This window comes from Streptopelia decaocto (assembly GCF_964273445.1).
Source record: "Streptopelia decaocto genome assembly, chromosome: 1".
Taxonomy (NCBI): Eukaryota; Metazoa; Chordata; class Aves; order Columbiformes; family Columbidae; genus Streptopelia; species Streptopelia decaocto.
This window is the reverse complement of record NC_138663.1, coordinates 209,442,418-209,464,659: the sequence shown is the minus strand read 5'-3', so window position 1 is coordinate 209,464,659 and position 22,242 is coordinate 209,442,418. Positions and strand designations below refer to the sequence as shown.

The 22,242-nt window shown below is 41.9% G+C and overlaps 1 protein-coding gene across 1 annotated transcript in view; it reads left to right on the top strand.

The window, feature by feature from the left end:
- Positions 1–22,242, top strand: part of UVRAG (UV radiation resistance associated) — a 113,334-nt gene that overhangs the window by 32,742 nt on the left and 58,350 nt on the right. Inside the window, exons 6-11 of the mRNA XM_082043722.1 lie at positions 2,025–2,110; positions 16,919–17,024; positions 19,298–19,424; positions 20,913–20,997; positions 21,451–21,538; positions 22,084–22,144. Of these exons, the coding sequence (XP_081899848.1) occupies positions 2,025–2,110; positions 16,919–17,024; positions 19,298–19,424; positions 20,913–20,997; positions 21,451–21,538; positions 22,084–22,144 (553 nt within the window). The remainder of the gene's footprint in view (positions 1–2,024; positions 2,111–16,918; positions 17,025–19,297; positions 19,425–20,912; positions 20,998–21,450; positions 21,539–22,083; positions 22,145–22,242) is intronic.

Sequence of the window (22,242 nt, the reverse complement as noted above, 5' to 3'; positions counted from 1 at the left end):
TGAGAAGAGCCTGGCTCCATCCTCCTGACACTCACCCTTTAGATATCTGTAAACATGAATGAGGTCACCCCTCAGTCTCCTCTTGTCCAGCTCCAGAGCCCCAGCTCCCTCAGCCTTTCCTCACACGGGAGATGCTCCACTCCCTTCAGCATCTTGGTGGCTGCGCTGGACTCTCTCCAGCAGTTCCCTGTCCTGCTGGAACTGAGGGGCCACAACTGGACACAATATTCCAGGTGTGGTCTCCCCAGGGCAGAGTAGAGGGGCAGGAGAACCTCTCTGACCTACTGACCACCCCCCTTCTCATCCACCCCAGGTACCATTGGCTTCCTGGCCACAAGGGCCCAGTGCTGGCTCATGCTCATCCTGCTGTCCCCAGGACCCCCAGGTCCCTTTCCCCTACACTGCTCTCTAATAGGTTGTTCCTCAACTTATACTGGAACCTGAGGTTGTTCCTGCCCAGATACAAGACTCTACACTTGCCCTTGTTATATTTAATTGTTTTTTTTTTTTTTTTTTGTGTGTGTGTGTTTATAGATGCAGGTGCCTTTATCTTGCAAGTGCTGTGACAGAAAAGTAGATAAACTCCTCTTCCACAGGGCAAACTTCTTTAATAACCAACATTCTGCAAGTTTCTTCAGGGTGGAACAATTTTTATCAATCTCTTGGTGTCTGACTCTTTGAGAATTTCCTTTCAACACACTGCTGTACAGGGGAAAAAGGAAAAGGTTAAAATATGTTGCTGCTCCAAATTCTTTCCCTCCTGAAACTAGTTATTCTAGGCCACTCATTCTCTGAAAAAATTTGCACTTTGCTTTCCCAAGACAGTATTTCTTGAAGCAAGATCAACTTTGTGGTGTAAAATGGTGACACTGGTAGTTGTGCATTTTTTTTTCCACTGTCTTCATTCATTCAGGAATTAAGATATTTTCATTGGGGCGTTTTTTCAGAGGGTGTACATATGAACTTCAGTATATGGGATTTCACATCTTGAGAATGGAAATGAGGAGCCGAAGCAGCTGCTGATACGGTGCCTCTTTTGCAATATAATGCATAATGTAGTGTATAGATCTCACAGTTATTTAGCTGGAACCTTATTTTTGTGGGAAAGGGATGTCTGCTGCATGGCCTGTGGCTAAGAGAGTTGTGTTAGTTAATGTATAACTCTGCATTTCGGAATCTTCTATAAGGAATGAGCCTGTTGAGACAGGAAAGAATATATAGATGGGCGTTGTGGTATTCAGAGTGTCACTGTTGGAAAATTAACTGATCATGTGCACCACTTGGGGCTGCTTCGTACACTAAAACTATATACATTTTTCCTACGATCCATAAAGTTTCTGGATGGTTTGACCTACTTAGAATTTGCTTTATCATGTGAAGAAACATTTCTGAGTTTGTGGCGTTTCTAGGAATTAATGTGACTCTGCCTAACATAGAAAAGTTTGGTATTTGACCTTTACAATGTAGAGAATTGCTGCTTTTCTGTTCCTGTTTTGATGCAGAATGTACACTTAGGTCTCTTAAGAATGACAGGAGTTTTCTTTGTAGCTCCCAGAAACCTGTTCACATCATTCAAAACTAAGGCGGCTTTGATCTTTTAAATGGATTACAGCGTGGATAAAGCACAGAGCTCTATCTCATGATCTTGTGCATCTCGGGCACGTTACTGAATGGGCTCTCAGCTCTGAACCTGAAGACTGGCAGGACTGTAAATTGTGTCCTTCACTATTTCTGTGCATAAAATTGGTGCTGATAAAGCTCAAGAAAACACACTCCATGCCTAGAAGAGAGATAAAGTGATAGGTTATTAAAATATTTCTAGATAAGTGCTGCTGTAGGCCAGGCTTGAACTTGGTGTTATTGCTGCCTTAAATTCTTTCAACCTACTGTACGTAAAACTGTATGAAGACAGATTTAAAACACATTAAATGCAAGATCACTTGTTCTCCTACCAAAAGTGTGTGCTTTTAGTCAAGATGGAAAATTTTTTGTGTCTTAAATTAATCTCCTTTCTTTGCCTTAAGGATCACTCAGGTACCCTGAAGAACAGTCTTCTCCAGGTGGATCAGAACTGTGTTCGTAACTCTTACGATGTCTTCTCTTTGCTTAGGTAAGGTTTTTTGAGAATATTTTTGTACTTTAGGTGTATTCTGTGTAGCTACTGTAAGTTCTTTAGTGTGTGTTGAAGGAACCTTTAAAAATATTAAAAAAACTCCCTTCTGCACTGGAATGTACAAAGGAGATATCTCGGTAGTGCCGATTTACTGCTGGTAGCAAGGAGATGGGACTTAACAGCATTACAGAATCCCAGAATGTCAGGGGTTGGAAGGAACCTCGAAAGCTCATCCAGTCCAGTCCCTGTGCCGGAGCAGGAACACCCAGATGAGGTTACACAGGAAGGTGTCCAGGTGGGTTGGAATGTCTGCAGAGAAGGAGACTCCACAACCTCCCTGGGCAGCCTGGGCCAGGCTCTGCCACCCTCACCAGGAAGAAGTTTCTTCTCAAATTTAAGTGGAACCTCCTGTGTTCCAGTTTGAACCCATTGCCCCTTGTCCTATTATTGGTTGTCACCGAGAAGAGCCTGGCTCCATCCTCCTGACACTCACCCTTTAGATATCTGTAAACATGAATGAGGTCACCCCTCAGTCTCCTCTTGTCCATCTCCAGAGCCCCAGCTCCCTCAGCCTTTCCTCACACGGGAGATGCTCCACTCCCTTCAGCATCTTGGTGGCTGCGCTGGACTCTCTCCAGCAGTTCCCTGTCCTGCTGGAACTGAGGGGCCACAACTGGACACAATATTCCAGGTGTGGTCTCCCCAGGGCAGAGCAGAGGGGCAGGAGAACCTCTCTGACCTACTGACCACCCCCTTCTCATCCAGCCCAGGTACCATTGGCCTTCCTGGTCACAAGGGCCCAGTGCTGGCTCATGGTCATCCTGCTGTCCCCAGGACCCCCAGGTCCCTTTCCCTTACGCTGCTCTCCAACAGCTCATTCCCCAACTTAGACTGGAACCTGGGGTTATTCCTGCCCAGATACAAGACTCTACACTTGCCCTTGTTCTATGTCATTAAATTTTTCCCTGCCCAACTCTCCAGCCTGTCCATTTCTGTGGATGGTGGCACAGCCTCTGGCGTGTCAGCCACTCCTCCCAGCTTGGTGTCACCAGCAAACTTGCTGACAGTCACTCTATTCCCTCGTTCAAGTCATTGATGAATATATTGAATAACAGCGGCCCCAGCACTGCCCCCTGAGGCACTGCACTAGATCCAGGCCTCAACTGGACTCTGCCCCATTGACCACGACTCTCTGTCTTCTTCCCTTCAGCCAGTTCACAGTCCACCTAAACACTTAAATAAATAAGAACAAAGCAGAAAAAAAGAGACTTGCCCAAACTTGTTAGAATCATGCTCTAGTTGGAACAAACCAGCTATGCACTTTAATGTATATGCGGTTGTTTTAATGTGTGGTTTTGTTGAACCACTGAGTTGTATTTACCTTTTGCATAATTCTTCCTTGTAATCCACTGCTTAGTCAGGACCCAGTTATTCCAACACATGTATGGTGTAAGGAAAGTGGAATAATTGTACTTTTGGGTGGTTACTGAGGTGTCTCTGGTGGTGAAAACCACAAAATGCCGGTATGAAGGTTAACAAGGCCTTTTTCAGATTTCTTTAATTATAATAGTTCAAGAATGTTTGCTGCGGGGAAATCTAATAGAGGTTTTAAACACTGTCAATAGGTTGGTTCTGAGGAATTTGTATTTAAAAGATTTTACAAGACAGGTTGATAACCTCACTTCTGCAATAATAGCAATAGATATGTTGCAAAGGAAACCCTTGAAAAGAAGTTGTTTAATATGCTTTCAAAAGGCCTTGAAAAAATACATTTGATTTTTTAATGTGGTTTAAGTTGAATCCATTTGGTAGTGTTAACAGTAGGTGTCGCTGTTGCCCGTATGAAGCAATAGCTCTGTGTTCTGTAGGAAAAGTTAACTCTAGGTTGCCTATTCAGAAGTCTCTATTTTATACGCTCTCTTAAAATTTAAATGCGCTGTTTCTTGATTCTATAAATCATATTGAAATTAAAGGCTGCTTTCTAAACGTACTTTTAGTGGAAAACAACCAGGGGATGTGTTATGAAGTTCTGGTTATATTCCAGCGTAGTCCCTCGGAAGAGAACTCTTATTCTACATGATATTAAGTCTTTGTTTAATAGAAAGAGGAAAATGTGTGCTAGTCATCCTGATTATTTTGTTCACGCATTTTTTTTCACGTTTCCTTTGCGCTTCTTTGTAGTATGAATCACGCTCCAGAAACAAACACTGTTGTACCAGCTGGTCATGATCTTGGCCAACTGGAGCCCTGTCTGATCTGAGCTGTGCTCCTTCTTCTGGAAGTGACTGTGGTAAAGCTAAGAAATGAAGATGTCAACTCCGATAAAACTTCCCTTGCTGGAAAGTTCTTGAGGAACTAAGGCAAAATCCTCTGTGTAGTCCTGAATCTTTTCTATTCCATCTCACTTTAACTCTGCTTTTTTGCTTTCTCTACAGCTCCTTACCTCTGATATCTTGCTCAAAAGACTGGTGATGACTTGTATTTCTTTTAAAATAACCTCTAGTCTCTTTTTGTCCTTATTCTTCCTAACAAGCAGTCTGGTTTACCACCTCCTCCAGGAGTCCAGGCTTGAGTAACCAGCTCTTTCCAAAGATAGTTTTGGTGTGAACATGTTCCACTTACGACCAGAAGAGAGATGGACATAATTTGAGTTGTGATTCATTTGACAGGACATGTACTTTGGGAGGAAATGAATTGCTGTCTGCCCGCTTCTGTCCATCTCTATAAAGAGAATAGGGAGGTATCTACACCGTAAAGATTTGCATCTGGTTGTATAAATCCCACATTTTGAAGGCTTTCTCAGGATGTGATATTTGTCCGTAGTAAAAATTCACAAGCTGCACATGTGGTTTCCTAATGTTTTCAGGAGACACCTGAATAGGGAGAACAGCTTGTGCTGGTTTGGATGAAACTTCTCAAAAAAAAGAAGCAAGTCCTGGTGATGGTTGTATCAGCATCCCAGTTATTCTGGTGGTACCAGGTGTGGAATAACGACTGTGATCAGCTCTACAGTGTGAAAACCAACTGAGTGAACAGGTTCTAACTCAACCCTTGATATCTGAAAAACTGCAGAACGACTGATCTCTATCAAAACTGCTTTTCGGGGAAGAAATTATTTAATATACATATATATTTTCTCAGATTGAGTGAATAGCTAAAACTTATGAAGCTTGTGAAAAGACCTTAATGAAAAGCACGTGCTTGGCTCAAAATTATGTCGATTAAAAAAATTAATTAGGAATACCCAGAGTGTGTGAACAGTAGAAAAACTTTTGAGTGTTGGATTAAAATAATGCCTGTGTGCTCAGATGCTTAATTACATGGATTTACAAGTTAATTAAGCAGAGGGAAAAAATTAAATAGCCAGGCAGCTTCGCTTTACCCAAGGAAGTTCTCAGCACCTCTGCAGCTCACGAACCTTCTTGTTTTGGGGCAGGGACAAGATCCTCAGGCAAATGTGGTTCACACCATATGGAAACGACGAACGTTCTTCCAGCCATTTGTTTTAAACGGGCTAACTAACAAAAATTAACCACCCCAACTGGAAAGCTAAAATTGTGAGGTTTTTGTCCCTTGGCCATGTTGTCAGATTTCCTGAGAAGAGGTCACTTAAAGGCTTTCTAAATATTATGTAGCTGGTAGTAATAGGTTATACAGTAACACGTTTCACCTTTCACATAACACTCAGGATGGGCCAAATTCATCTGAGGTCATGTTCTGGACGTGTCTCCATAATCAAGCTCTCGGCACGTTTGCAGCACTAATGGGAATAGGTTTACATTTAGTATTCTCTTAGTTTTCTGTCCTTTCTGTTCTTTAAACTTAAAAAAAAATAGACTCAGTATTAAGTGGTGTTGGGAAGGTTGGTTATGCTGGCAATCACCAAAGAAAGGGCTTAAAATCCTCTGTGTTAAAATTTTACTTCAGTTCCTAAATACAAAAAGTAATATCTTGTATTCTGCAGCAGCTTTTCATGGAATTGCGACACTTGGAGCAATTGACCTGCTAATAGCTTTTGTGCCTCTAAGTATGTGAATGCCTGAAATCCTCCCAAATTCTGCCTGGAGACAAACATAAGAACTAATGAAACTTGCCCCTTGGAAGTTTTGCTCCCTATATTTTTCTCTCTGCAGTCAAAACCGTTTTCTCTATGGTTTAATCATTCTTTTAGCAGATGGGATGGTGTGTTTGTGGTATTTAGCGGAAATTGAGAATGGTTTGGTTGTGTTTTTCTTTTTTAATCTTAGTTTTTAACAACAACAAAGTCTGACATTGGTACAATTTGAGTGCTGGAGATGAGTAAAAGCCCAGCTCCAGGCAACTGCTGTAATATTGCTAATATCTAATCCGGCTGAAGTTGATTTAAAATAATACTTCTAGGTGTTAAAGGGCTTCCTCTGCTACTACCACATGTACATCTGATCTAGTGGATTAAATCTTGAAAACCAGAGCAACTCCAGAGACCGCACAGGCTGTGCCTTCATTAAAAGCAACAGCTTCTCGCAGTTCTGGTGATAAGCAACTAAATCTGGCTGCAGTGCCCTGGACGAGCAAACGCGACTTTTCAAACCAAGTTATAACAGTTAAGTGAACAATTTCCCTGTGTTTAACATCCCAGCAATGGTGGCCCAGTTTTGTTGACTTTAAATGGTCCAAGATTTCCAGTGACAAGACACTGATTTGAGGAAGACTGGAGCTCAACTTCTGAACTAGGAACTAATTACTACTTTCTGTGTTTGGGGCTCAAAGAAACTTGTTGAATGTGGGCATCATGGTACATGACAAGCAGAAATATAAGTTACTAGAAATTATCTTATATCCCAGTCCATCACCTTCAGATTTCATAATCTCCCCCAGGCCAGGGGTATCCTTCAAGTGACAGGCTTTGGTTCAGGATTTGCCATGTGTAGTATAACTGTTCATTTAAAGAACAGTGCATGTCTTATCACTGAAGAGATATTATTTAAGAACAAAAATACAAGCAATGTTCGCGGTCTGAAGCTTTGAGATGTTGGTAAAATTGACTGAAGTGACCAAGACTAAAACATGGGGACGTAATATAAAATCAGGTTTTGTTTAGCTCTGCCTATCTTGGGAAGGAAGCTTTCTAGCAGATGCATTGCTTGTGTGTTTAAATTCTTCTGTCTTTATTTGCAGTCTTATTGAATGAACAGAGCTTAGACAAGTTGATCTCTGAAACAAGAAATAGAGACAAAAGTTCACAGTCAATGGGAGCGATTGTGGTGTTGAAAAACTCATTAGTAGCTCAAGGTATTAATAGTTTCTCTGGGGCTACAGGGTCAGTGGAATTACACATGACAAGCATAGTCGTGTCTTTGGGCAGCTATTTTTAACACATGGAAATTATTTTAAACTCGAAGCTGTTTTTCTTAAACTCTCTGAGTAGGGAATGATGGAGTGAGCAAGGTCTTCATGGGCTCAAACTACTTTGTGCTAAGGTGTATCTCAGGTACATTCACAGCTAAGGAGAAGCGCAAGATAAGTCAGTCCTGGAGAATGCCGGACTGTCCCGTCTTGACAGCCAGTAGCTGCATCGGGCTTTGCATTATATAGTTGCTATAAGCAGCAATTGCAGACTTCAGGCTCCCAAACATTTGGTAGGGTAAAAAGGAAGAAAAGCAGGACGAAAACGTCCCATCATCTTCTCTCTGTGCTGCATCTGATAACAAACCCAGAGCTGAGCCACACAAAGCTGTGATTCCTGCAGATCCTCTATTTCCGTCGTCATCTCCATGAGAAGGAACCCATTGGAGCTGTGCAATAGGTGGGATTCAGCCTTCAGCCTCTGCAGTATGGAAACAGAGTTGCTCTTTGCCACCCTATTCCTTTTAGGATGCTGGTAGACACATAGAGACAAGGGGAGGTAGGAAAGATTATTATTTTTTTAATTTTAAAATATGCACTCACAGTTATGTCTTTTTTTTTTTTCTAGCTTTTTCCTTCCTTGCTCTTTCCTCAGGGAAGGATCCCAACTCAGAGCTGTGACCAAAATCTTTCTAAATGTTGTAGTTACAGATGTTCATGCAGTAGGAGCAGTGCCACATCCTGAACGTAGGCTGTAGCATGGAGAGTGTTGGTCTCTTCTCTCTCTTCGTGTCTAGAAGAGGCTACGAAGTTGGTGAAGGGTTTGGAGAGGAAGCCGTATGAGGAGTGGCTGAAGTTATTTGGTTTGTTCAGCCTGGAGAAGAGGAGACTGAGGGGAGAGCTCGTGGTGGCTACAGCTTCCTCACAAGGGGAGGAGGAGGAGCAGGCGCCGAACTCTTCTCTCTGGTGACCGGTGACAGAACCCAAGGAAATGTCAGGAAGATGTGCCAGGTGGGGTTTAGGTTGGACATTAGGAAAAGGCTCTTTCCCCCAGACGGTGCTGGAACAGGCTTCCCAGGGAGGTGTCACAGCCCCAACCTCAGGTTCAAGAAGAGACTGGACAACGTCCTCAGACACACGGTGTGAACTGTGTGGTTGTCCTGTGCAGGGACAGGAGTTGAACTCAGTGATCTTTGTGGGTCCCTTCCAACTCAGGGCGTTCTATGATTCTAAGTAACAATCAATAGGACGAGAGAAAACGGCCTCAAATTGCACCAGGGGAGGTTGAGGTTGGATCTTGGGAACAATTTGTTCCTGGAAAAGGCTGTTGGGCATTGGAACAGGCTGCCCAGGGCAGTGGTGGAGTCACCATCCCTGGAGGGGTTGAACAGACGGAGATGAGGTTCTCAGGGACATGGGGTAGTTCCAGGGCTGGGTTAATGGTTGAACTTGATGATCTTGAGGGTCTTTTCCAACCAAAATGATTCTATGAAGAAGGTAGCATACGTGTGGCAGGAAAAGGCTGTCAGCAATAATTTGGTGCTCTTGCAGTGCCTTGTTCTGGCTTTTCCTGTGAGTATCTCAGCAAGCAGATTGCTGGCTCACATTGCAGACTTTCAAATTTTTGATGTTACTACTCCTGCCGCCATCGCCCTCACCCAGCAGATGTGCAAATACACCATCCCAATGTGGAATGGGTAGCAGGATTCCTCTTAGCCTGACTTGTGCTCTTAAATCAGTTCCTCTGCTAAAACTTCCATTTGCTAGTGATAAGTGTGGTTGTTCTCCTGCGATGGCCAGGCTTGATGTTTCGAACGAGGAAAGATTTCCACCTGGAAGACTTGGCTTTCCGTACCGCACAGGCAGCCAAGACAAGGCAGGCATCCCCTTGGCTGTGGACGTGAAAACCCAGGTGGCCTAAGGCCAGAATAAATAAATATGAACTGTAATCGGACCTCTCGAGTGCCTCTGTATGCTTTAATAAGCAGTCCTGCAATGGATGAACAGTAAAACAGTAAAACAAGTGTGTCTCTTGGCCTGAAACCCACGTGGGTTGGAATTGTGGGGTGTTGTCTTCCTGGGAAGCAGCGACGGAGGTGGAAACTGGGATCTGAATTTTTTTGAGAGGTTTCTTAGGGAATTTTGATCTATGGAATCAAACTTTCGGACTAATCTGTTCTCGGGCATTTTACTTGTGTTGTGGAAACTGAGGCTAATCCGTCAGCAGAAGAATCAATTTACAAACCTGACTTTCGCCCAGATCTGTTAGAAGAGGGCAGCGTGGGTCAGAGCAGATTGAAACAGTCCGTGAAGCATGAGAGAGGTGGATATTTTTTGTATGTTAATTTAAGTGGAGGGTTAGTAGTTTCCCTATGCTGCTGCTCTTATCGTCAGCTTTCCTAATATGCCATGTGGAATAAAACATCCCTACAGCGGCAAGTTTTTAACGTAAGCGTGATAGGCTTGTTCCTAGCTCTTAAATTTAATTTCAGAGCGCTGATTAGGAGAGAGATTACCCAGAGCTGTGCAGAACTTCAAAAATAGCTTTGTCCTGCTATATTTGTGACGGCATGTAAAAGACCGTATCAATGAAGCCGTGTCCAATTAGATCAGAAGTCATAATCCAGTCCTTCTCCATTTTCTGGCTGTATTAGAGTTGATGAAAAACAAAACATACCACTTAACTAAATTTTCTAACAGATACCTGAGAGCATTTAAGAAGAAGGACTTTATCACCAGTGGCATTGGGACTTTTCCTTATATTTTGTTACGACTTTGTCCTAGATGTGGCTGTAGGAATGACGCTGTGAATGGATTAAATATCTTGCATTGAGGAAGAATGCTCGAATCTCTTTAATAATTAAAACCAAGGCAGGGTGGGAGGTGTACCTATGACTGAGAATCTGCAGAAGACTCCTGGGAGCGTTGCCACCATCTCTTTGGTGGGAGATCTCGCTTCTCTACTTCAGCCACAGAATTATACTCTCTTGGAAGGAAACTTTGATTGGAGTCACCTGAGTGTCGACTGGTGTTTCTCCTCCGGTGGGTAAGGCCTGTGCTCAGTTATCACAAACACCTTATCAGTTGCATGGACTACAATGGGATCGATTTGAGAGCAGTTGTTTCCCTTTTTTTGGTGGAGCCTGTAGCCCCTTCACTCCAAACTTACGCATCTTCCTTTTTCACTTGTGTGAAGCTAAGACTCCAGTCTTAGCCTTGTTCACTGTCTCAGAGTGAGAACTGAAACTTAGATTAAGATTTGTTGGCAAGTTAAATGTCAGCAAAGGCTGTTGGATTCTACTGTTGTCACTGTCCTTCTCATAGGAGTCATCTCTACATATTTATGCCCTTTAAAAATTTGATTTGCGGGGGAATTTACATTTCTGCTATATACAATGTCTTGAATGTGATTATCCTGGAAACAAGATTTCTGTAATCACAAACTGATAAGCAGGAGTATGAAGAATGAAAACAAACATCCTTTGTTATTTGCCACAAATACTTTATTCTTTGAATAAAAAATCAAGCCATAAATCCATCTCAATGCTGAAGGCAAATCCGTGAATTGCAATAAGAGGACTGGAGACATCTCAGGTTTTGTGACTTCATTTAGAGAGCAGTGTAGGGGAAAGGGAGCTGGGGGTCCTGGGGACAGCAGGGTGACCATGAGCCAGCACTGGGCCCTTGTGGCCAGGAAGGCCAATGGTACCTGGGGTGGGTTAGAAGGGGGTGGTCAGTAGGTCAGAGAGGTTCTCCTGCCCCTCTACTCTGCCCTGGGGAGACCACACCTGGAATATTGTGTCCAGTTGTGGCCCCTCAGTTCCAGAAGGACAGAGAACTGCTGGAGAGAGTCCAGCGCAGCCACCAAGATGCTGAAGGGAGTGGAGCATCTCCCGTGTGAGGAAAGGATATGGGTCTCTTTAGCCTGGAGGAGACTGAGGGGTGACCTCGTTAATGGTTACACATATATAAAGGGTGAGTGTCAGGAGGATGGAGCCAGGCTCTTCTCGGTGACAACCAATGATAGGACAAGGGGTAATGGGTTTAAACTGGAACACAAGAGGTTCCACTTAAATTTGAGAAGAAACTTGTTCCTGGTGAGGGTGCCAGAGCCTGGCCCAGGCTGCCCAGGGAGGTTGTGGAGTCTCCTTCTGTGCAGACATTCCAACCCGCCTGGACACCTTCCTGTGTAACCTCATCTGGGTGTTCCTGCTCCATGGGGGGATTGCACTGGATGAGCTTTCCAAGTCCCTTCCAACCTCTGACATTCTGGGATTTTGTGATTCTGGAAAAAAATTGTGCTTCACGTTAAGACTCTCCTCTCTTTTTCATGCCCTCTGTGCACTGAAGGTGATCTGTCTGCTAGTGAACTCCTTTAAATGTTCCTCACACTGAAGACCAGCCTGATAGGTGTATGTTTTTGTTTTCTTCTCCATTTACAAATAGCTCAAAGCATCCAGTGCTGCAGTATCCACCTGGACCTGATTATTCGCAAACTTAATTAGAGTCTTACCTGTGTAAGTCAGTTCAAAACTGTTTGAAAGAAGGATGGAAAGTGTCTGTGCTGCAGCAGCACCGTCTTGTTTGAGTTTCTCACAGCACTGGCTCTTGTAGAGGTTTAATGCCGTAAATGAACAAGTCAGACTTACATTTGATTCTCTCGTTACTCCCTACTGTCTTCTCTCACCCTACGTCTGCTTTGGACAAATTGTAGGTGTAGGTTTCCGAGGAAATTGGGAAAGGGAGTATATGATTATAAATTAGAAAACATTTTCTTGTGGGAAAGCAGATGTAGCAAATGATGGTTTAAGGGGCTGTGTAAAAAATATGTTATAGCTGGCTGGCACTCTCTATAATCTAATTTCTGGACTGATATAGTAAAGTGTACATTCCATTTTTTTTTTTTTTGCATTTAATGGGAAAGTCTTGGATTTTTTTTTTCTTTAATAACAGGTTTGGGTATTTTACTTCCAAGATCCTCCATCTCGCTTATTGCCAGAACTGTTCTGTTCTATTTTCTAAATCCCTGCTAGTAATTCTCAGTTTAAATTTAGTCTCATTGTAAACTAAGGTTGTTCTGGCAAATGAGACCATAGGCCTTTATTTCTCTTGTGAGAAGTAGCTGTATTATGTGACTGTAATTAATTGATGTATTTATGGCTTAAAATCCTCTACATGAAAAATCCAGATGTGTGCGATAGAAGCAAAAAGATATTTGGAGTGTATGATACAACTGCAGAATCATGTATCAAATGTCTAATAAAGCTGGGACTCTTTCATTAACGTAAATATAAGCATATGTTGGCTTAATAGGCACAACTGTCATGACACTCCAGCTTTCAGTGTTTTAAAGATTACAGTCAGGAGTGAACTTGCTGTATAAACTAGTAAATCACTAGACTGCTTCATGGCCAATGGGATATCTCAGTTGCAGGATACTGCAGTGTGTCCTAAAGGAAAGTGCTTTAACTGAATTGTTGAATGTTGCCTCAAACCTACTGCGAGCTGAAAATGAGTGAACGTATCATTACAGCACATTCCCAGGTTGTAAAGTCAGGTTCTTTTGGGCCACTGCGATGTGCAGTCTTGGGAAAGGCAGGAAAAGTGCTTGATCTTGCGACCGGGACAAGGATGTTGTTGCAGAGAAATCCTGTGATGGTGAGGAAATCCAAAACTTGGTAACTTTAGTGCATTTTGGGGGAGAAAAGGAAACAATTTTATTTCAGACTTGAAAAGCCTTGAAGAAATCTCCCCAAATAGTGGGTATTTAGAACTAGTATTGGAAACTAGTAAGTGCAGAGATGTTGCAATTTTGCCTGTTGGTTCTTTGTAGATTGATTAGCAATGCAGCTTTTGTTGGTCATAGCTTATATAGCTCATGTTTTTGTGTCCAAACACTGTCTTTTTAAATTTCCAAAGGAAGAGAGAATGCTTCCTCTTAGTGTCCCCATCAAAAAGCAGGTGATATGAGAACGCGAGTAGAACAACAGCTTCGTGGATCTCCACCTCTAAACTCTTTTGGGGTGGTGAGGGATTTTAACGTCTCCTTTGCTTTCCAGTTCTTCCCCAGGCAGCAACGTGCGGCTCACCTGATGTTGGACAATTGTACCGCAGCTCTCGGGGCCCCGAGCAACAGCAATAAATCTCTCGCATTTAACGTTTGTATTGCTCTGCTGCTGGCTGACAATGGCTGGGAGCTGCTGCAGAGACACCAGAGCAGCCTGCAGACGCGGGATGACGACACTGTTGGCTAAACCATCTCTTTAAAAAGGGTTTGATTTTCTGCTGTAGCTGGCTTGGCTTTCCTGACTGCTGAAGGAAATTTGGTAGCAGGCCAGTGGCCTCTTCAAGCCCTGAATTAGCTCTTAAAGCGCTAATTTTAATAAGAAATAATGAAAGAAGTTCTTGAATAATCTGAGAAGAATCCTGCATTGGCTGGTCGTGCATAGATTATGCCATCGGTTGGCTCATCGTTGTCAATTACTAAACGAAGCTGGATTGTACTTGGGCTAACTTTAGGCTGTAGCGTTGAATTTGCATTCAGACTAGGAGTGGAAACAATATGCAGTCAATTAGGGTTGAAGTTTCTCTCCATTCATTATATATAAATTTTCCTCTAGATTTATGGCCTCAACTTGCTGATCTCCATTCATTGGGACGATCATCATCACCTCCACCAAAGTCTGATTTGTGCATGCAGAAACGATGGGCAGAATTTCCATGCTCGTGTTCTTATGGCTTAGTTTGCATTCCCGTTGTTGGATGACCAAAGATTTCCATGTGGGTGCAAGTGGGGGCCTTTTTTTGGCTGGAGAAAGATGTCTTTTAATAATTGCTGCTTTTGTGACATGAAGCCCCTAACATTTTAATCTTGGAAAGCTCAACTTCAGTTGCGGTCATGATCTTACTGTTACCATTTTAAAGTTCTTGGAACAACGGTGAACATACTGGGGTTATAAGGAAGAAAACTTGTTGATACTGGTTGGCTCCATGTTAATGGCACTTTTTGACATCAAGGCAGCCAAGTTTAACCATAGTGGGGTTTTTTTAATATTGCAAGAAATGACTGGATGATGTTTGGCTTAAAAAGAAAACCATTTCTTATTAAAAACATGGTTGGTTACTGAATTATTCTATATGGCAGTCTTTATAGGTTAGGAATATACCTTCAGTTTGGTGAATCTCTATCTAAAGAAGCATTCTAAGGTATTTTACAGAAGTCAGTCAATGTCTGTTCCTTATACTTGGGCGTGGGCAGAAGAACTTGAAGCTATTACAAGATTTGCAGGTTATTAGCTGAGTATTGATCAAATCACTGAAAGGAACTTACATAGCAAATAACCATTCTAACAATTTATCAGTTTCATAAACGCTCTTTCAATAAGCAAAGCACTTTCAGCAGTCAGATTTTGCCTCCTACATGGTGTGACGTGAAGACTTGTAGAACTTCTTAATCCCCCAACAGACTAAATCAAGAATGTTCTTCCAGTATAAAATTACATGAAGAGGAGAGAAGAGGGAAATGGCACTTAGTTATTACTCTTTACCTATAAGTTTTAGCTTTGGGCAAGACCTTTCTTGTGTCTGGAAAGAAAATGTTCCCAGACTTTTGGAAAGGGACAGGCTGGAAACTGTTTAAGTCGGAAACTGAGCCCCTGCAGAGCTCTGAATGAGGTTTGGGATGGTCAGCAAACCTTGGCTTTGACCCGCGGAACCAGATATTACGGAGCCAACAGCCTCAAGATATATTTGGAAAGGTGGGAGGTGTAAGTAGTGATTCCCACAAGGAAATAAGTGTTTCCAAGAGGTCTCGGTGCTCCATTGGGGACATGAAACTGAGCCCTTGGGTGAGACCAGTTGCTCTCAGCACCCTTTAGCAGCCCCGTGCTGCTTGATGTGGCATTAAATAGGGTACAGCTACCCCTAAAAAGCTCGTGGGCTGTGTGTGCTATGAGAAGCTCTAAAGAAACCAAATGGAATCAGTATCATACAAACCAAAAATGTATTAGCGTGTCGTTTAGGAGAAGCAGTGGGGCGAAGGAACTAAAGGTGTCTTTAAGTGCAGTCACTTAAAATGTATAGAATGTGAAAGTCCTAAATCATAGTGACCTTGTTTAATATTATTAGCGCTGCTTGTTCATGTATAATCTCCTCTCCTCGTATTTGTTTGTGGAGTTTGGGTGGTTTAGGTGCCATCCTTATGCTGAATAAACTAAACTATCATGGATGCTGTTGGGATGAGATGGTGTGAGGAGAATTAATACTTCGATGTTACTCATACCCAAAGTATGTATGTAGCCTGGTTGTCTTGGTCTAGCTGCCTGCAGCCCATTAAAAACATGCAGGCCATTAAAAAGTATTAGCCAAAAACCTTTAAATAGCAATGCCTCAGTTGCGTAGAAATCTGGAAGAGATTAGAGAATGTAAAAGGAAGGAGCTGAGCCGCCTCCTCTATGTGCTCCGGTGCTTTGGTCCTTGGCTCGCAGCAAACTCATAGCCTTGCTTTAGTAAAATTAAAAATCTCTGCCTCTTTTATAGGAATGCTTAATTTTGGCCTCTTGGTTACGTTTAACTGGCAAAACACTCTTTTTTAAACTTTTTATTTTAATATGGTAGATTATCTGACAGTGTTCTGACTAGAGCTTAGTTAAGTGCTTATCCCAGGAGCACAGCTGTCTGAAGAATATCCTCACTAAAGGAGAAACCCTTCATTGCCAACCTGTGAATGGGAAAAGTCAGCCTGGGTTTGCATGACTTAAATACATGGTCTGTCTTCAGGCCAACTCTCATTTGATTTAATCAAGACGTTAATTTCCACTGCATCTTAATTCTTTCGAAGAAAAACATCACGTTTCTCTTAGACCTGGCTTTGCCATTGCTTTCTGCTGCACGTTAGTTCCTCAATAAACATGCCAAATAATCAGGTTTCCCTCTTCGCCCTGAAGCCAGAACTAATGATCAGAAAAATACCATCAGCAACTTTTCACACTTCTGGTTGAGTCAAGAAACTCATATTGTTGTTACAGAAGGGCCTGTAGCATATTTGGAGATAGTAAAGGGTGGTTTGTGCTCTTGGCCTGGGTAGCTGTGTGCTATCGAAAGGATACTTGGATTTTTGTGTGTTCACAAAGCTCGTAGTAACTGTTGTGTGTGTGTCTGTCTTTACGTTGTTATAACTTAATTGTTCCATGAGATCCCTATAACTACCTGTTCTCTTACCTACAGCTTTGCCTTATCGCCATCTATTGAATTTAACAAATAAAAAGGTCATTTGGCACTTGATCGGATTGAGAGAATCCCCGTTTGCTTTGGATACTCATTTATAAACTATGCAAGTTATGATTCTTCTAATTTTCTATTTCAAAATAGAAGCTGACAGTCTGAACTCATGTTACTGCTGCTGCTTTTGAGACGGCTGGTACGTTCATCATTAGGAGATGTGTGGGGAACATTTACTACAATTCTAACTTCTCCTTACAGGCTTCACAGAGCCCAGTGTGCAATTAAACAGACTCAGGTAACTGTTCAGAAGATAGGAAGGGAGATTGAAGAAAAGCTGAGATGTACATCTACAAGCAACGAACTGGTACGTTCTGATTATTTAAAACCATATCCTGCAGGTTTGCTGAAGCACCTGGCTGGTGTGTTTTGGCCATACGCTTGTTTTTTTTAACACTTCATCTTTATTTAAACCTGTCAATCAAATGGGAACTCATCTGAAAAGTGTCATGTAACAGGTTTTAGATTTGTGTGTGTTACTCGGATTGATAGATTGCGTATCCTGTTTTTACCTTTATTTTGTATAATTGCTTTTGTACTATAAAAGCATAAACATTGCCCAGTGCATGAAAGAGTTTAACAGGAAAACCAAACTGTTAATGATTTAGATAAATCTTGGCAGGAACCTGTGATGGATTTAGAGTGAGGTAAGTCTACTGCCTATATTTCCTTGCACCCTGCTCCCTTTGGGTGAACAGAATTCATGCAAAAGCTGTCACTCAATTGACACATTCATTTTAAGCAGGAATTGTATTAGATCTTGCAATAGCTTTTGACAGTTTCTTTTGCCTGTTCTCTTTCCCTTTCCAAAAAAGTGTATTGACATTAACTCCTAATTTCTGCCCAGAAAGGCTGAGCTCTCTCCAAAACACTGAGTTCACATTAGAAAGTGGCTCGTGGTGATTTTATTACGTTGGTACTCACTGGCACGTACCTGGTGCCTTGTGCAGGAAAAAGCAACAAACCCGTGAAGTTACTTTGTTGTTGTAAAGTAGATTCTGGGTTGAGAGTTTCCAAAAGTGTCAAACCCGTTTAAGAGTTTGATAAAATGGGAGTTCGTTTTCCTGCTCTCATTACAGGGTTGTGTTGTCCATAAAGAAGCAAAGTCAACTCCATTGATAGGAGTCGACCCCAATCTCCTGGGAGTGACCCCAGCCCAGAGCTTCTTTGCCTTCTGCTGGTATCTTGCCTGTTGAAAGGTTTTGAACCACATTTTTTCAGTAATGGATATCCTTGTCCCTCCATGCAAAGGCTTTTTCTTTATAAATATGTGAGCAAAACTACATGAAGGACACTAAACACCAAAACGACAGTGATCCTACATGCGATGCAACTTCTTAGAAACCTTGATCTATAGCAAAAGGAAATTATTCCCTATTTTTCTTTTCCTTTGTTCAATAGTGGAAACTCTTGTTGGGTTTCCATTCCTGTTTATAATTGTGTGAACTGTAGTTTCATTCCTTAACATTGAGTCACGTTTCCTGCTGCAGTCGTGAAGCAGCAGACTGAGCGTACACGTGTAACTGAAACAAATACGGAGTGGAAGGAAAAGTTCAGCAAAAACTGGCTTTATTTTTTTCAGGCAGCAGTGTTGAAGTAACATTATCTCCATTAACTGCTTGGAGAAGTGAAAGCTTGGCAGAGTTACACAAAGTGACAGCGTCTGGTGGTATTTACACAAGACTTGCTCACGGTGTAGATGACTTCAGCTTCAGGCTTTGAACTCTGTCTGATTGGGCTGAAGAGATGTAAATTCTCTTTCTCATTTTGAATCTGTATTCAGATATTTTCAATAAGAATCTATTAAACGTGGTAGATCTTCCTTCTTTGAAACAAATTAACAAAAACCAATTCTAATAGAAATTTCTGCTTCACTATGCACATTGCAGCATAATGTTGTAGTGGAGACAATGCATCAAAGAAGAAAAACCCAGACAGATTCTTTTTAAACACAGGAATAGATTTAGAGTAGGGACAGGACAAATCCTAAAACTTTTAAAGAAGGGATCCTTCCAATATAACTGGGTGTAATGACACAATCTGCTCCCCGCTACGTTTTCTTTCCTTTTTGTATCCCTTCTTTTTCTCATCACCCTGAAGCTGGGAATCGGATCTAGTAGCACAGCTCAGACATTTCCAACAACATTTCCAGCTTCCTGCCTCAATTTGGTACACACTCCTCATTGCTCATCCTCACTCCTGCTGCTGAACCCTTTGCCAGGGGACAAATGCTCGTCGTGCTCCAAGCGCTCTCCCATTAGTATCCGTGTAGTTGTCCCGCGGAGGCTTCTTCCCACCTCTCCTTCCTCTATTAATTCCTGCCCTGGCCCAGGTTGTGTCGCTGAGCATAGGACAGGAGATACATCAGCACTGTGGGACACCACTGAGCTTCTGTCCTTCCAAAGCAGCAAAATAATTAGGGTTTTTGGTGATTTATTGTCTGTGGTAATCCATGAGCTCAGCCTTTAGTCTGGGATACGCTAGTCTGATTTTTCCCACCGCTTCTATCACCCCTTTTATACAACTGTGTGCACCAAACCATGTGTATATTTATACGTGAAACCATTTTTCTTCCTACAGAAAAAGGAGAGTGAATGTTTACAGCTGAAGATCCTGGTGCTACGTAATGAACTGGAGAGGCAGAAGAAGGCCCTTGGTCAAGAAGTAGCCTTGTTGCATAAGGAAAAAAATACTTTGCATGACAGAGGTAAGTGTAGAAGAGTAGTAGCCGAGCTTATGGTCATGGTGACCAAAATGAACGTGCTGTTGTTGTTTTGTTCTTGTGTCTTTATCTGAAATTTGCAACCAGATATGATGTCTTCACTGTCTGCATTATGCTGAATTCTGGTCAGCAGTTTCTGGCATCCTGTCTCTAGATAACTTCTTAACACGACACCGTTCTAAAGCGACCTTAAATCTGTGCTAAATTAAAATTGGATGAGAAAATCAGAAAAACTGTACCGTAACACAGTAAACAGTGGCTTGATGCAGGCACATTTTAATGTCATGAGGGATGTTATTGTACCTGCGATTGGGATCCCATTTTAAGTGTTAGAAGACAAAAATCTCTCTTAATAGCTAATTACGTAAGTGAAGGGTGAAGTGATAAGTCTTCTCAGTATTTTGTTTTACTGGGAAAGTGTTCACAGAATCACAGAATCGACTGGGTTGGAAAAGACCTCAGAGATCATCAAGTCCAACTCTTGGTCCAACTCCAGTCCATTGACTAGATCATGGCACTAAGTGCCATGTCCAATCTCAGTTTAAAAACCTCCAGGGCCAGTGAGTCCAGCACCTCCCTGGGCAGCCATTCCAATGCCTGACCACTCTCTCTGCACAGAATTGCTTTCTGATCTCCAGCCTCAGCTTCCCCTGGCAGAGTTGAAGCCCATGGCCCCTTGTCCTATTGCTGACTGCCTGGGAGAAGAGACCAATCCCCGCCTGGCTAGAACTTCCCTTCAGGTAGCTCTAGAGAGTGCTGAGCTCCCCTCTAAGCCTCCTCTTCTCCAGACTAAACAAGCCCAGCTCCCTCAGCCTCTCCCCATAGGGCTTGTGTTCCAGTCCCTTCCCCAGTCTTGTTGCTCTTCTCTGGACCTGCTCCAGCACTTCAATCTCTTTCCTGAGCTGAGGGGCCCAGAACTGAACACAATACTCCAGGTGTGGCCTCCCCAATGCAGAGCACAGGGGAAGGATCACTGCCCTTGTCCTGCTGACCACGCTAGTTTGGATACACTCTTGTTTTGTTCTTTAGTAAAATACTGTATCGTGGTCTCTTTGGAACTCACCAATGACCAAGCTACAAGGATCTTTGATGTTGTTGTGGGACTTTTGAATCTAGTTGAGTCTAAAATAGTCACTACTAAAAATTAAGGTTTTTGCCATTTAATTCTAGCTGTCCAAGCACTGAGGTGACTTAACTGAATTACTATGTTATTGAGGACATAACGGGGACAGAGGTTAAAGGAAAATAAGGTTTTGTTGGTTGTGTTTGGCTGGTGAATGGTTTATGGTCCATGACGACTTGTGCTCTTCCTGCACCGTCGTTCCACATTTTGGTAATAAAACATGGAAAACAAGCATCTAAGAGAAAATGAAGGATTATTGCCAACATTTTTGTCAGTACCTACTGTTAAAACTTAAGATAACTAAGAAAATGCTTGATACTAATTTTTTTCTGATTCCTCATGTTGTTTAGAAAATGCATTTGAGAGTGAATACCAGAAGCTTCAAGAGCATAACGAATCGCTGCATGAATTAAGAAAGGAATGCACTGCTAAGAGGTAAAAAGAGTTATATTTTTTTCTGCAACTGGAAAGGGAATACAGGCATGAGAGTAGGACGTTTGAAGTTGGGCTCAGGGCACCAAATTGTTCCAAATGTCACCCCAAAACTTCTGTTAAGACATCTCTGCTACACTTTGTAGATGTCTAAAGTAATAAGTTACAGGGGTATGTCTAGAAGACAAGAGGGGAGATGCATTTGTAGAGTATGATTGGGCTTTCAGGTCTGTTTTAGTGTAATATTTAATTGTCATAGTGAAAATGTGCCTATCATATGAGTTACAGGGGAAAATGGAAAGTTAGCTTTGTCTTCTGTAGTTATCTTTGTGGAGTCACCCAGTTTTTTATGGGAGAGGAGGTGGTACTTAGGAAGATGCTTCCGGATACTATAGCTTGATGTCTTTACCTAAAGCTTTTAAGAAACTAATGATTTTGGGATCTCTTTCCCCAAAGAGAACTGTTTTTGAAGACAAATGCTCAGCAGACCATTCGATGCAAGCAATTGCTGTCGGAGCTATCCTATATCTACCCTATCGATCTGGTATGTTTGCAACATTCTAAAAATCTGCTTGATGGGAAATGAACTTCCTACTTATTATGCTTTGAACAAACATCATCTTTTATTTATGATGAAACTTGCTTTTCTTTCATGCTGTTTTGTCAGCTTTTTCTTGGATTTGATCCTTAGATTTCAAACCTCATGGGGCGAGGACTTAGGCCAGCATCTCTCAAATAGTCTCCACTATAAAAGTAGCCATAATTTAATGAATACTTTCCATTTTGTTTACAATTATATAAAGTAACCTTGACAGTAGGCTAGCTGAACTTTAACAAAGTGCACATAAACCAATGTCGAAATATCAAACTCCGAAACCTTTTATATAATCAATTGATTAAGATGACATTCTTCCTTCTTTAAAAAAGTTGTATTGATTTCCAAATTACATGAAATGTGAACTTAAACACCATGTCAAAGTTGCTCTGATGTCATTGAATGCTTCGTTGTGATCGGATTTTGTGTGGCTTTCTGTTTTCTGGCTATTGTTGTTCCATTCTCACTTTCCATTGTTGATTTTAAACTTGCAGAATGATCAAAAGGATTACTTTGTTTGTGGAGTCAAGCTTCCTAATTCTGAAGACTTTCAAGGTAGCTGGATATTCTTAATTTAGTTGTTACAGTTGACACTGCTTTTAAACTTCATACAATTAAGTAAACTTGATAGCAATGGCTTAGGATCCAAATTT